This window comes from Enoplosus armatus, chromosome 23 (assembly GCF_043641665.1).
Source record: "Enoplosus armatus isolate fEnoArm2 chromosome 23, fEnoArm2.hap1, whole genome shotgun sequence".
Classification (NCBI taxonomy): domain Eukaryota; kingdom Metazoa; phylum Chordata; class Actinopteri; order Centrarchiformes; family Enoplosidae; genus Enoplosus; species Enoplosus armatus.
In genome coordinates this window covers 10,180,568-10,193,751 of record NC_092202.1, presented here as the reverse complement: position 1 = coordinate 10,193,751, position 13,184 = coordinate 10,180,568, and the positions used below count along the sequence as shown (strand labels likewise).

Sequence of the window (13,184 nt, the reverse complement as noted above, 5' to 3'; positions counted from 1 at the left end):
CTCAAAAGCAGAATTCTCCGAAAATAAAGCATTGAATGGATGTCGACATACAGCATACAGTACACACAGACAGAGAGCCTCTCCACCAGTTTCTTCAACCCAGTGACGGGACACCTCTGTCCTATTCAAATGTGGACGGACAGCTCCCCCTTTTACAGCAGTGGTTGAGGACTGCTGCTTTTCTACTCTCGCGGCTTCTTTGCTGAATTTACCTGGTGGCTCAGATGTAAATGAGCCTCTTGAAGGCTACATGGCTACAATAAATTGTCTATTGAAGCTGCATTAAAGCCTCAGTATCATGGAAGCAACACTGTGAGGGACTATATGGCACAATTAACCAACTGCACAGTGAAAACAAAGGCTTAGCTTAATAGGCTAGTCAAGTAACTGTATGCAGCTGGTATACTGCACAGACATGTCAGAATTATTACAATGTATGATATTACTGACCTTTGCACTTTGCGGGTTACTAATTTATTTGCTTGCTGTGCTTTGGATTGTTCTGGAATCGCATGATGTCACCTGTCTCTCTGTACTAATAGCACGAATGGTAAAGGTGACAAAACTAATGGGAGAGTGAGGAAGATGTCAATCAAAAGCAGCGTACGTGCCCACACGGTCCCGAGAAGACGTCTCATCAAACACCCGTGTGGGTGTACCATGGGTGTGCAGGGACTTCAATCAGAACCTGCCAGGACATGTCAAAATGTTTACTGAAAAAAATGAATAAAGCTATGAACTGAGCTTTTTAAAATTTGTATTTGTTACTTTCAAATAAAGTTTAAAACATTTAAAAGTGATTCAGTGTGTCTTATTCCTGTGACATGAACAAATCATTTGTCATTCATACGAGCCTGTTGTCTGTGCTGGTCAGCAGTGACAAACGCACCTTTCCCTCCAGCTTGCGTTTGATTTTGAAGTATGTTAATTCTCAGGAAAATTAAGACTTCTCTGCACTCTTTTTTATAACATCATTTAAAAAAAATCTTTGTGCTCAGGGAGGAAGTCATTCGAAATGAAAAGGCTGAAGTCTAAGTGAAGTCACAAGTCATTGGTGTTAAAGTCAGTTAAGTCCAAGTTACTCAAGCCCAGACACCCTAAAAGGTTCCCCACAAAGAAAAAAAAGGTGTTGTCCATTGCATGTGCACAACCTGTTGCTAGAAATAGAAATCCCACAATGCATTGCTATGCATTTGATACATTTCAGTTCTGCAGCCCAGGGCTGCTCCTTTTAATTGTAGCCATTGAAGGCTAATTGGTGAATTAAATTAACAGAAAACCAGCTAGCTTATTTTGTTCGGGAGAATCATGACTACAGGTGTCGAGTGGGGAGAGAGATAACAACAACAATGTCATTTAGCTATGGAGTGAAATTAAAGTATTCTTCCTCATGATGGGGGCACCCTTGACCCTGGAGCTGACACCTATAGGCGGTCCGCGCACCCCACTTTGGGCACCATCACCCTTGAAAGCATCCCACTCTGTTTTTTTTTTTTTGGGGGGGGGGGAGCCGCCCCCACGTGACAGGGGAAGCAGCAGCCAGAAACAACCGCCGCTCGTTCGTTTGATAGCATCCACGGCGCAGGACGGAGAAGCTCGCGGAGCAGAGAGAGACACGCGCAGAGAAAGAGACAGTCGTCGAGGGACGACAAATAAAAGAGTCCAATCTTCCGCTTGCAACACAAGAACTCCGCAGGCTCCTCCAACCGAGACGGCTGGCACACACCATGGACGGTTATGCCCGGACCGAAGATGAGCTGTTCTCCTCCTGCCTCCTGAACCTCACCTGGGAGAGTTGCTACGAGCAGGTAGGACACGGCTCCCTCCGACACAACGGTATCACTTCCGGCTGTAACAATTAGCCTGGCTGCTGTCTGTAATGAACATGCTGCGTTTGAAAATAGTCAAATAAGTTGTAAAGGATATTCCGAGTGAGTCAGCACGGGAGGTGAGAGCAGGTAGCAACTTCACAAAACTTCATTTTCGTGTAAACGAGGTCCCGAATGGCTCCCCCTCCTCAGCCTTTTCGTTGTATGTTACTGGCAGGTCTGTCCCAAACTTTGGCTGCTTGACATTACAGTTGTAATTAAATGGGGAAAAAAAAGCTGCCGATTTAGCGCCCCAGTGTCTCCAAACTACTTTTTCCTGAAAGGTTGCCTTCCCGAACTTCCACAGCTCTCTGCTCAAACATCCTGCCCTTGAAATCAATAATGAATTAACCTAGTAGACAAAATAAATCTTATGCCAGGGATTGTATAAATAAATAAGAGGCAGACACAAACTTAGCATTCCTTTGAAGTGGCCCAACTGAGATGCGTCATCTTTTGGACTGAGTCACAAGACGCATGCTCTTTCATATCTCTGTAGGCCTGAGAGCCATGGGTTGCCAGGTTGGTGTTAAAAATCAGGTAACTTGGATTGTTGAGTTCGTTGTCGAGAGCAGACTTGATGCTGAGGAGCACTCTGATCCCTGAGTGCTGGGCCTGTTCTCACACAGCAGAGCAGCAGTGGTGTCTGTTTGGAGATAATTACCTAATTCCTCCCTCTTCCCTCAAGCTTAATCAGTTCTGCCTTTAAAATACACTTATCGTGCTGTACGAAATCCCTCTTAATTCTCACATTCTAATTTGTGTGAGGCTAAAGTCATCTGCCACAAGAATGCCAATGAAATCATCCTCTATGCATGCTAAGAGGGCTCCCAGCTATTTAGCAATTTATGCTCAATGATTGATGCCAAAATATTTGTACAGTGATTTTTATGGTAATTTACTTCAATGCCACCATGAGAGCTCAGGATATATATACAGGATATTTATTTCCCTGTTATCAGTATCCAGGTTGCAGTACAGTGATGGAGGACATTTAAACAATAAACCTCCCTTGGTTTAGTGGGCTACCATTTTGAATTACAAGTAATCACAAATTAAAGAGGATTAGGCTCTTAAAGCCCGAGCTTGCGATTGACTGTGCTAAGAGTCATATTGTAACAGTTATTTAGGCACCGGCAAACAAAAGCCACCCCAAACATTACTCAGAATTGCAAAGTCATTGTGAATGGCATTTTAAATGTGCAACAATTCAGCCTCAGCAGTTTCTGCTGCAAAGTGGATTTTGGCATATCATTTGGGAGCCGCACATTTACAAATTTAAGACACTTAAACCCACAATGAAGAATCGACAAAGCTTTGTTGAAGCATCGATTTTTAGCTGGATTCACACCCATCCATTGTGTTCAACTCGGGCACAGAGAAAAAATAAAAGTTCATAACTTTGCTTCGTGGTTCTTAAATGTGCCTTTAAGTCAATTGAGAACATGACAGTATTTTATACATTCCTAGAAACAACAACTCTAATGGTTTCAATCAATTACTCTTTTAAGTCAATTGTCAAGCAAAAATACCAAACATTCGGCTTGATCTATCTACTCAAATGTGAGTATTTACTGCTTGTCTCAGTTATATGTCACTGTAATTGGAATATCTTTGGGTTTTTGAAAATATGACTTGAGGATCTGAGGACCATATTTTACTTTTTCTGACATTTCATAGACTAAATGATTACAATGAATACATAATTGTCAGATTAACCGATAATGAAAATGATTGTTAGCAGCGGCCCTACATTTCTGTGTTGTATGGAGAGTTTAAAAACACTTTCAGTCTCCCTAAAAAGCTTGCGTGTAATCTCCCAAATTCAGTTTGGTACAGTCCGCACTCTTCCCCTTAAAAATCCTTCCTGGTAAAAAAATAAAAATAAAAGTGAACCTTCTAAAAGCAGGTCATCTGCACGGCCAGCATGTTGTTAGCCATGCACATATCCTCCCTCGCCCTCCCCAAGTCCTACGGCGGGTGGGTAAATAAATAAATAAGGAAGTAAAGGGAAATGTTGACACAGCCTGTCCTTGTAGCCAGATTATCCACTCATGCTTGAGCGCTGGGTAAAGGCCCTGCATTATTCAGCCTAAGACACAGAGATGAGGGGAAAAACTGTGGAAAAGCTGGGTCTTGCCGCAGGAGTGTGTGTGTGTGTTTTGGGGCAAGCGCCTCCACTTTGGAAAGAGCAGACATGGGGGTAGCACAGGGTGGGGAAGATTATCAAATGGACTCATTGGCTCCCACTTTACTCCATCTCTTTTCCTTTTCCCACTCTCTGCATCTTGCACACTCACTCCCCCTCCTCGTCAGGCTCATTGAGGGCTGCTGTCCATGGTGCTGAAAGTTTCATCACACATTTTGTGCATGTCCTTTTTAGAATTCCAGGCTCCAGTCCCTGGCCGGCCCTCCTCGCTCTTCAAAAGCAATGTATTCAGTTTATCTCGACAAAAAGTGTGCCAGCACTTGGCAGTCCATCTCAAAAGGGTGAAGCCTATCATTCAAGATGTTTCAAAAAAGCTGCAGGTGACACAGTGTGCTCTCAGAAGCAGCAAGGACTAATGCTGTTTTTTTTTTATGTGTCTACTTCTGCCTACAGCATGTTTCATCACAGCAAGGCTCAAGTTACGTTACGACTCATTCAGTGGCTTGGTTAAATGAAAGCTCCTTTGTGTGCGCTCTTATGTACAGTATTTGATCCATGCAAGTCTTTTTTTGTGTAATGAGTCAGTAGCCCGGATAGTTTTAGTGGAGGCACACGTTACAGCAAGAGAGGGATAAAACTTTTAAATATGTTGTGTAGAGTATGTGACACTTTTTGTCTCAGGTTTTTGTTGTTTGATATTTGGATTGAGTTTAGAATGATGTGCTCTATGTTGATTGACAGGAGATTAAAGTAAAATTGTACATTTTCAGTGTTTCTGTGGATTTGCAAAAGTCTTCATTGGAAGTCTTGTCCTTTCTATCCTCTGCCTCACAAAATCATTCATGATGTTTTCTCACTAGCAACTCTTACTGGTTGGCCTTTGTCACAATGGTGTGTCAGACATAATTCGCCATTCCCTATATATACACACACTATTGCTTGTTGTTGAGTTGATCCAACTGACTAGTGACAATAATGGCACCCTATACGGCAGACTCAAATTATTATATTAAGTGCTATGAAGTGGCACAACTGAGTAATGTCTGATATGCTTTGGTTGTTTTTTGACAACTGTCAACAACTTATGATGTAGTCTATTCCATATATGGTAAATAGAGAACCAGGGATCAGCTGTGGATTCAGTTAGGCCATGTGTATCAGCAGAGACTCGCGGTTGTCTCCCAAAGATGCGTGGTAGCAGTTATCAGGAAAGCAGTATGAGGTGAACTGGCCAATCCAAATAGGATTCAAATGGACAAATACAAGTACTTCAGGCAGAACTTCAAAAAAAAGCCTTATTACCTCACTCCTACCTAACTCACTTACGGTTTGTCATGTTTTCAGTCCATGATTTGCTCTGTGTACCTAGAACCTCTTACAACTACCCCAAAGGAGTGTATCTAATTTCCATTTTAGCACATCTTTTTTTTTTTAATCAACAAGTGTGTGCCCACTGAACACCTTGCTTTTGATAGCAACCCACAGGAGCAGGGCCTGTCGGCAGTTTAATGAGAAGCGTGTTGTTCCCTTGCAACATATTGCCAAGATATGGATGGGTAATTATCTAATCAAGACTTTGTGGAAGTGCTGCCACTTACTCACCGCTGACCTGCTAACCGTCTGCCAGAGTTTTTAGCTGAAAGATGTTTACATACTCTAAATTGATCATATAGCTATATTTGTGACATGGTGTAGGTTATTGTTTGAAGGTTTACATGGCTACTGATTCAGAGGGCCATGTCTGATATAATATGTACGCAGACATAAAAAGGAAGTCAAATGTATATAGAAGAAGCTTTGGTTTTCAAATCCACTGTTTGAATGCTTACTGTTGGTTCGTGGGGATGGACAATGGGGGCTTTATCACAGACAGAAGGACAGTTTTTAAATAATTTAAACAGCAACATGGTACTTGGTACTTATTTATATACTGACATGCCAATGCCCAAGTGTGATGCTATCCTCAGTTGTAGCTGTTGTGTCTCCACGGTCGTTTTTAAAGATTTTACAGTGCAGGTGGAGCACAAAGGAGAAGAGATGGGCACAACATAAACATAAATGCACCCAAAGCACACTTTATTTCAATTCCAAAGGGAGATGTGAACCACCAGAGGGAGCAACATGCTTTAATTTCCCATGGAACTCTTAAAATTAGTCTTGTCATTAGTTAAATGTAATGTAAATATTTTCAGCAGGAGAACAGTTTTTGCTGCAGCACCATGGCCAAATATGTATTGTATGTTAGCTGAGAGAGAAGTGTTGATGCGCTTTGATGGGATATCTTTCAGCTTGATTTTCAGTCTTTATCGTGTCCCTGTGAGGTGCTTGCTTCACAGATAAATTAATGTAATCACAATATTAGTTTCCAGAGATATTAATCTTGTTTTCTTGCACTGTGCTGTCTGAATCACCGTCATAGCAGAGGGAGTGCAGGCACTCCAGACTACGTTCTTTGATTATGTGTGGGAAAATGTCTTCCTCACCATTGACAATCTGTTGATACCTTGCAAAATCTGAGATGAAAGGAAATGCAGCTTAGACTGTGAAAAATCCTTGCCTTCTCACCGGGAGGTAAAAGTACTCTCACAAACATTGAATTGTACATCTGAAGTGTTATCAATTCCACCTGAAATGGATGGCCCCGGTGGCAGAGCTGAACCCCTGTGCTTTTGATCGCGCCAGCAGTGCCTGTAAACAAGTATTTTCCCATCTCCCCCCTCTGTCTGTCTCTCTGTTTCTCTCCCTTCTCTCTCTCTCTCTCTTCCTCCCCCACCAAGGTGTCTAGAGGGGGAGGTTCCTTTGATTATCTCCGCTGTGGATTAATTGCTTTTCTTAACCTCTGCACAAACGTGCTCCTACACCGCCCCGGAGCCCGCCGCACGCGCCCAGATGGACCCCTGCCAGGAGAAAAACAAACCACACCATGCTCCTATCTCCCCACCTTCTCTCAATTACTGACCTTCATCCTTTCATTTTGCCTTGGATGTTATCATCGGCATTATCAGTGTATTTACTTTATTTGTTTAGCTAGTTACTTGGTGTACTGCAGCATTCTTGGCTATATTTTTAAGGCAGACTGAGCATGTGTGAGAGGGAAGAGTTACAGCAGTGGATGAGATGAGTGTGTGTTGTCAGGTAAATGTATTGTGTGTCATAAAGTGTCTGTGGGTCACCAAGGGATGCGGGGGGTGGCAGTTTTTATGCAGGAATATTATGCTGCCTCTTTGGAACTGTCCTTATTCCATGATTAAGTAGATTTTGGCCTTGAGTTGTGCTGGCCAAGCAATTTCAGTCACTTTTTTTTTTTCCAACACTGAGTGCTCTTTTCCATCTCACTTTGCCTTTGAGACACGCATGTGCATAACATCTCTGAGGTCTCAGCCCCTACCTCCAAACACTGTCATATAGCAATGGCCTGCCTCCTTCAGACCTTGGCCTTTTTTTCTTGAGGACATCCTGAAAGCACATCCAGGAGCCATCTCAATGATTTATGCACTACATCTCGCATGCAGACCACCTAGAGTACCTTCACAGTTTGGACAATGGTGTGCTAAAATGTTCTCGGGATGATTCTGAGTTTGATTGCCACAGGAGTAAAGAAAAAGTTTTCATCAATTTTCTTTCTGTTGTTGGTGCTGGCTGAGAGTTCAGCATTTAGACATGAAGAAGTTTTTTTCTTCGCCTAGAGTTGTTGGCAAAAAAGTGTTGGAATATAACCTTTCTAGTCTCTTGCGGGAGTTTCATAATCCATAATTCAGACTTTTTGGTCTTGGTCTCTCTCCAGTTAATTTTTTTTTATCTCAATAAGTGAATCCAGACAAACTTCTCTTATAACTCAAGTTTTGCATGACTGTTTATGACATTACTGTAAGTGGCTGTAGGGATTTTTTTTTTGCGGGTGTAGCCTAATTGGTTCAGGTGTTTTGATACAGAGAGCACTGTGGGGCTCCAGTCTAACAGAGATGAGACAGCCCCCACACACACACACACACGCGCGAGCGCGCACACACTCGGATACACAAATGCAAAATCTGCATGTGAGACATGAGCAGACGCATAATGTGCACAGTGACTCACTCATTCACTCACTAACAGGCTAGACTCCCTGGACTGTACGGTACAGTGTGGTGCTGCTGATTTTTCCCATCAGCAGAAAGCTGGGATGAGCTGAGCTAATTGAGCTGGGAGGCCCGGCGGGGGAACGAGGCCCCTTCACGCACCGGCTCGTCACTTCCTTTCTTTATCCATCCACCACTGTGTCTGTAGTCCCATATCTCCAAACCACTCTGTGCTGCACAAAAGAAAAAAGTATTTTAATGCACGATTCAATGTTTCAATAATGCCAGATACATACTGATATGATCTAAAATAGGATTTAAATGCATCGCAACTTCCACTCTAAATGGTTAATGATAATGGTGCTCTGCATTGCTATTGAAGCCTGGCACCTGTTTGAATTCTTTTTGTATTAAATAACTCTAAATACATCAATAATGCTGTTACATACATGCCCAAGCTGAGAGGCAGTTGTTTTGGAGTTCTGGGCTACACCTAAACAGAATTACAAGCCAAAATGGACTAACGGCATCGCCTGCATCACAGCAGACTAGCCGACAACAAAAGCAGATTACCTGTTCTATTTGAGGGATATTAAGATGTTACATGCCATTTGATGGGCCCTGGGAGGCCCGTCATAAAAGCCACAGCAAGCTGTTGAGACGGAGACGCTGAGTTGTTTCCATCTTTTAGCTGCACTTGGGGACTGATTATGGTCAAGCAAACGGCCTTTACCTGGAAAGTCACTTTCACTTTCTCGTCCACCATTTGTTAGTATGGCTAATGTCTCATTAAGTCTCTCATAGGGGAAATGATGTGCTCTTTGGGTGAAGGTTAGGCTCTCAGCTTATCATGAGACAAAAGAGGGACTGATTATCGCAGCACAGGCGTGCCTTAGCCTGTGTCTTTCACAACAAGTCCTATTTGTGTTACTGCCGGCGCTGCTTCATTACCCATAATCTATTAGCCCTCCCTCCACCTCCCCCAAATAAAAGTTAAAACATTTGGGCTAAATGATGAATGCTTGATCACTTTTGCGTGGTGTTCTATGGAAAGGAGTGGACGGAAAGGAGGTGGGGGGGTAAATTTTACATTATCAAGGAGATAATTACAAAGCAATCATAAGCTGTTTCCGGTAAAGTGGTAAACAAGCCAAGGGCTTGTGCTCTTTTCCCAAGAATAATTAAAAGTCGCTTTGCATTCTATGCATCAGTGTCCTTTCCTCCACTCAGTGGCCACCTCTTGGCATAATAAAGCTGGCTGAATTTTACCATAGGGGAGGGGTCCTTCACTCAGAAGTGATTTGGCATTTTCTGGACCTTTTTCTATCTGTATCTTATCTCTATAGAAAACTCATCATCTTGAATTTGTAGTCTGCAGGTCTCTGTTTTTCCTTTTTTCATCTGTAAGTTTCCTGGTGCCAACTGCCAACATTCTGAACAGCTGCGAATTGCTGTGTCACAAAGCGGGAAGGTTTCCAAATACGGACTACTACTCCTCCATGGCTTTGCCTTTTAATGCATGAGGAACAAGTTCATTCATTGATTGGTCTAGACTTGAGAGAATGGCGACTTGCTGGTGGAGGTGTAGGAATATTAGATGAGAAGCCTCTTCATTTGGCTGAATTCACAACCATAAAAATTCCAATCAACTTTTACTTAAAGTGACCATAAAAAAGGATATTTATATGCAGCATGTATTTCTGCCAGGACTCGATACTAAAATACAGCGCAAATGAGCTTGGCAACCAAGATCATTTAACTGTGGGATGTGCATCCATTTTGTATTTTGTTGATTTCTGCAATTGGTGATATTTTCCAAATTTCCAAGTTTTCTATGTCTTCCTATAGCTGTGTTTTCAGCACCTTGTTATGACCCCTTGCCACGACCTGCCTGCTAAACCCTTCTAACACAGTCCCAAGATCTCAGGAGAGAGCAGAAAATAAGGACCATTTTTTTGCCCGTTATCAATTTCCTCTCTGAGTTTCCAAGCCATGTCTATAAGTTAAGATGCCCGCAGGCTGTGTCAAATCACAGCGCTGACATGTAGCCATTACTCCACTTCTAACAACACCAGAATCAGTCAATTATCCATGGAATCGATCAACATAACCCCACTGCCACTCATTTAAAAGAGCCAATCAATCTGCATGGGCCTTTTCTCTGTTTTCCTCGCCGTGGTACAAGCATTTGTGTGTGCAAGTGTGTGTGTGCATGTGTTAGGCGCCACGGGTTGGCCCATGATGGATCTACTCGTGTGACAGCACGTCTTCTGATTTATGGTTGTTTATCGCCGGAGTAAGACTGGAGTTGACCCCTCATCTAGGTTGCAACCACTTCTCATGATGTCTGCAAAGCTGCATATTGAGTTGCGTGATTGCCAAGGTGTTGTCTGGAGAAAATTCATACCGCACATGTAGAATTTTGTGTGTCCATGAGCACCAGAACTTTGAATGTTTGTACTAAAAAGCTCTTAACTTTCTTCCTCCTGTGTTGGTATGTTGGTTTGTGCCGGCTGCACTCGCCAACTCCTTGGTGACATTACTAAATGAAGCGGCCCATAATTCCACATTGCACCATGATAAATGCTGTAGCGGCAGTCTGTGAGGCAGAGAGGGTGGGGATGGGGAAGGGGGACACCGCGTCCTCCCTACCTGATGACATGCAAGGTTTATCACGTTGAGCAGAGACATGGTCACCTTACCCCGGGCCTCATTGTGACAGCCAGCAAGTCACTCGAGAGCACCATTGGAAATCAATAAGCCCCTGCTCTTTAATTGTTAGAAAAAAGCTTCCCTGTTTACAGCATCACATCATCAGTCAGGACAACCTGACTTTCATTTATTTTTGCCTTTTCCTGTCTTCCTCCTTGTCTTTTCCTCCTTCTCTAACTCTTTCTCCTCTGTGGGATGTGCTAGCTGGCTGATTGTTTGGTAGATTACGTAACAGGAGCTGGCTGGATTTTATTTTGGGGGACCTGTTTGATATGTATACAGAAAGCTTTTCTGATTAACTTCAGGGTGCTTAAGGCATTTGTGTGTCTTATCTCTGCGAATGTTTGCCTCAGTGTGAGCTCATCCACTGTTGTCTCGTACTAACAGAGGACATGTGCTCGCTTCTGTCCTCTGTTGACTTCAGGATGCAACTGCTCTGCTGTGCGTGCTGAGGAGAGAGGCGGGTGATTTCAATCATACTTTCTATTTCTTGATCACACAGCAGTCCCTCACACTGCGGATTCCCAACATTTTTTGGATTATGACCTTTTATAGCCGAGCAGTGCCTTCTGCAGACCCTTTGTCACAGGTTACAGTATGGCTATAATTTGTGAGCAGTTCAGTCAAAGAGTGATGTAGCAGAAAATTCCACTTTGTGTTTGAGTTACACACTGATGAGTGGATTTGACTGCTGCCGTTCTTCATGATGGTGCCCGTAAAAGTTTGATGCATTTAAAAAACTGTACAGAGTTCTCCTGAAAATAAATGGCCTCTCTAAATGACTCAAAATATTCCCAAATTAGCAAAGCACTAACTAAACTCCATGGTATAATTTTATAATCGAATCATGGTTTAAAATATTGGGGAATTGGCATCTTCACATTGGATCAGCTGCCTCCTTTATTTTAGGTTAAAGTCACTATTTGGCCACTGCAATCTATGTACATGTATCAAACTATTGAAATGGCTCGAACAAGTGATGATCTGAAGAGGTAAAACTCTGCTGTCTTGTTAAAGGTTCCCTGTATATAAAAAAACAACCTTGCAAGCAAAATGTACTCAACATCTCAAGGATACACACGATGTGTTTTGGTGAGAAATCTTGCAACCCCTACAATTTGTCCTGTGGCCCATTGGGGGTTCCAACCCCCTGGTTGGGAACCGCTGCCTCATGCAAAACAGCTTTATTAATTAAAAATATATCATAATATCTCAAAAACCTACAAATTCAGCCAAATGCACGTTGTCTTTTTCACACAGCAGGTCAAAGCAGGTTACTGTGGGATACTCCTACCTTTCTTCTGAGAAGCCCAAAGCCAATAGTTCCCCTGTTTCCACACTCTTCACTCCATCTGTGTCTCCACAAGCTTCTCCTATTAGTGTGTTACCTGGGGAGGACCACAGCTCCAAAACTCTGATTAGGCCCTCTCTGGCTAATTAACTGCTCAGGCCACATTTGGCCATTTGCAGCGTTTAATGGAGGGACGATGCCGCAGCTGTCCTTCGTCTGTCATTCAACTGATTTGTGCCCTTTATGCCACAATTTGTGCCATAAAATGTATAAATAGCCAAAGCTAGTATAAGCATTTATCGCTCTCATTAAAGTGACAGAGAACATGGCGCATACTACGTCTTCATGTAAGCAGCAGCAAAGGCTTTGTTTTAATTATGAGGAAGAGAGGGAGTGTGTAGAAGGGGTTTGTCCTAGTAGAAGAAATTCTTGGTGATTCCTAGAGAGAGGACCTAATTATGACAATGTTATGGTACTTTAAAATGCCGCGAGCAGGGCTGATCGCTGTTAATTTTCCTCTGTCCTCCCTCTTCTCTTTTGCTCTCTGGCTATTCAGGGCAACAGGCTGCTTAATTATTTATACCTATCTGTTACGGTATGAAAATCGGGAGGACACTAACATGCATACAACAGAAGGAATCTAATATTCCCCCCTTGAGGGTCTAGTTTAGACTTTAACTCTCTCCAAATCCTTCACTCTGTCTAGTAACTGTGGTTGGGCAACGGTAGCATTCAGTTGAATCCTGAACAGATGGTTTATATTGTGTTCTACCTGCTTGCCCCTATGCACCAACATGAACATACTACATAAACTACAGTATATACCACTCACTTGCTCACACAAACCCCAGGCGCTATAGTATCATCCAGTTGTAGTGTGTTCATTAGGCAGGGAGAGTGTTTGTCCACTCTGCGCTTGTGTGTGCATAGAAATGGTTAAATCTTTTAAATTTTGTTTTTTGAGTAGTGCTGCAGGATTATTTTGGAGTTGTTTGGTTTCATTTCTTCTTCAGGCTGTCTTTCACATCCCACCTGCGTGAAGTTCTGCAAAAGCATGTCTGCAGAACAAGTATTTTTGCCCTGCTGTACACACATGCATGCACAAA

The 13,184-nt window shown here is 42.7% G+C and overlaps 1 protein-coding gene across 1 annotated transcript in view; it reads left to right on the top strand.

Annotated features, from left to right (window-relative positions):
* Nucleotides 1-1,727: 1,727 nt before the first annotated feature.
* The window catches only part of ppargc1a (peroxisome proliferator-activated receptor gamma, coactivator 1 alpha), a 238,349-nt gene continuing 226,892 nt past the window's right edge, over nucleotides 1,728-13,184 (top strand). The window contains exon 1 of the mRNA XM_070929619.1: nucleotides 1,728-1,808. Within this exon, the coding sequence (XP_070785720.1) occupies nucleotides 1,728-1,808 (81 nt within the window). The remainder of the gene's footprint in view (nucleotides 1,809-13,184) is intronic.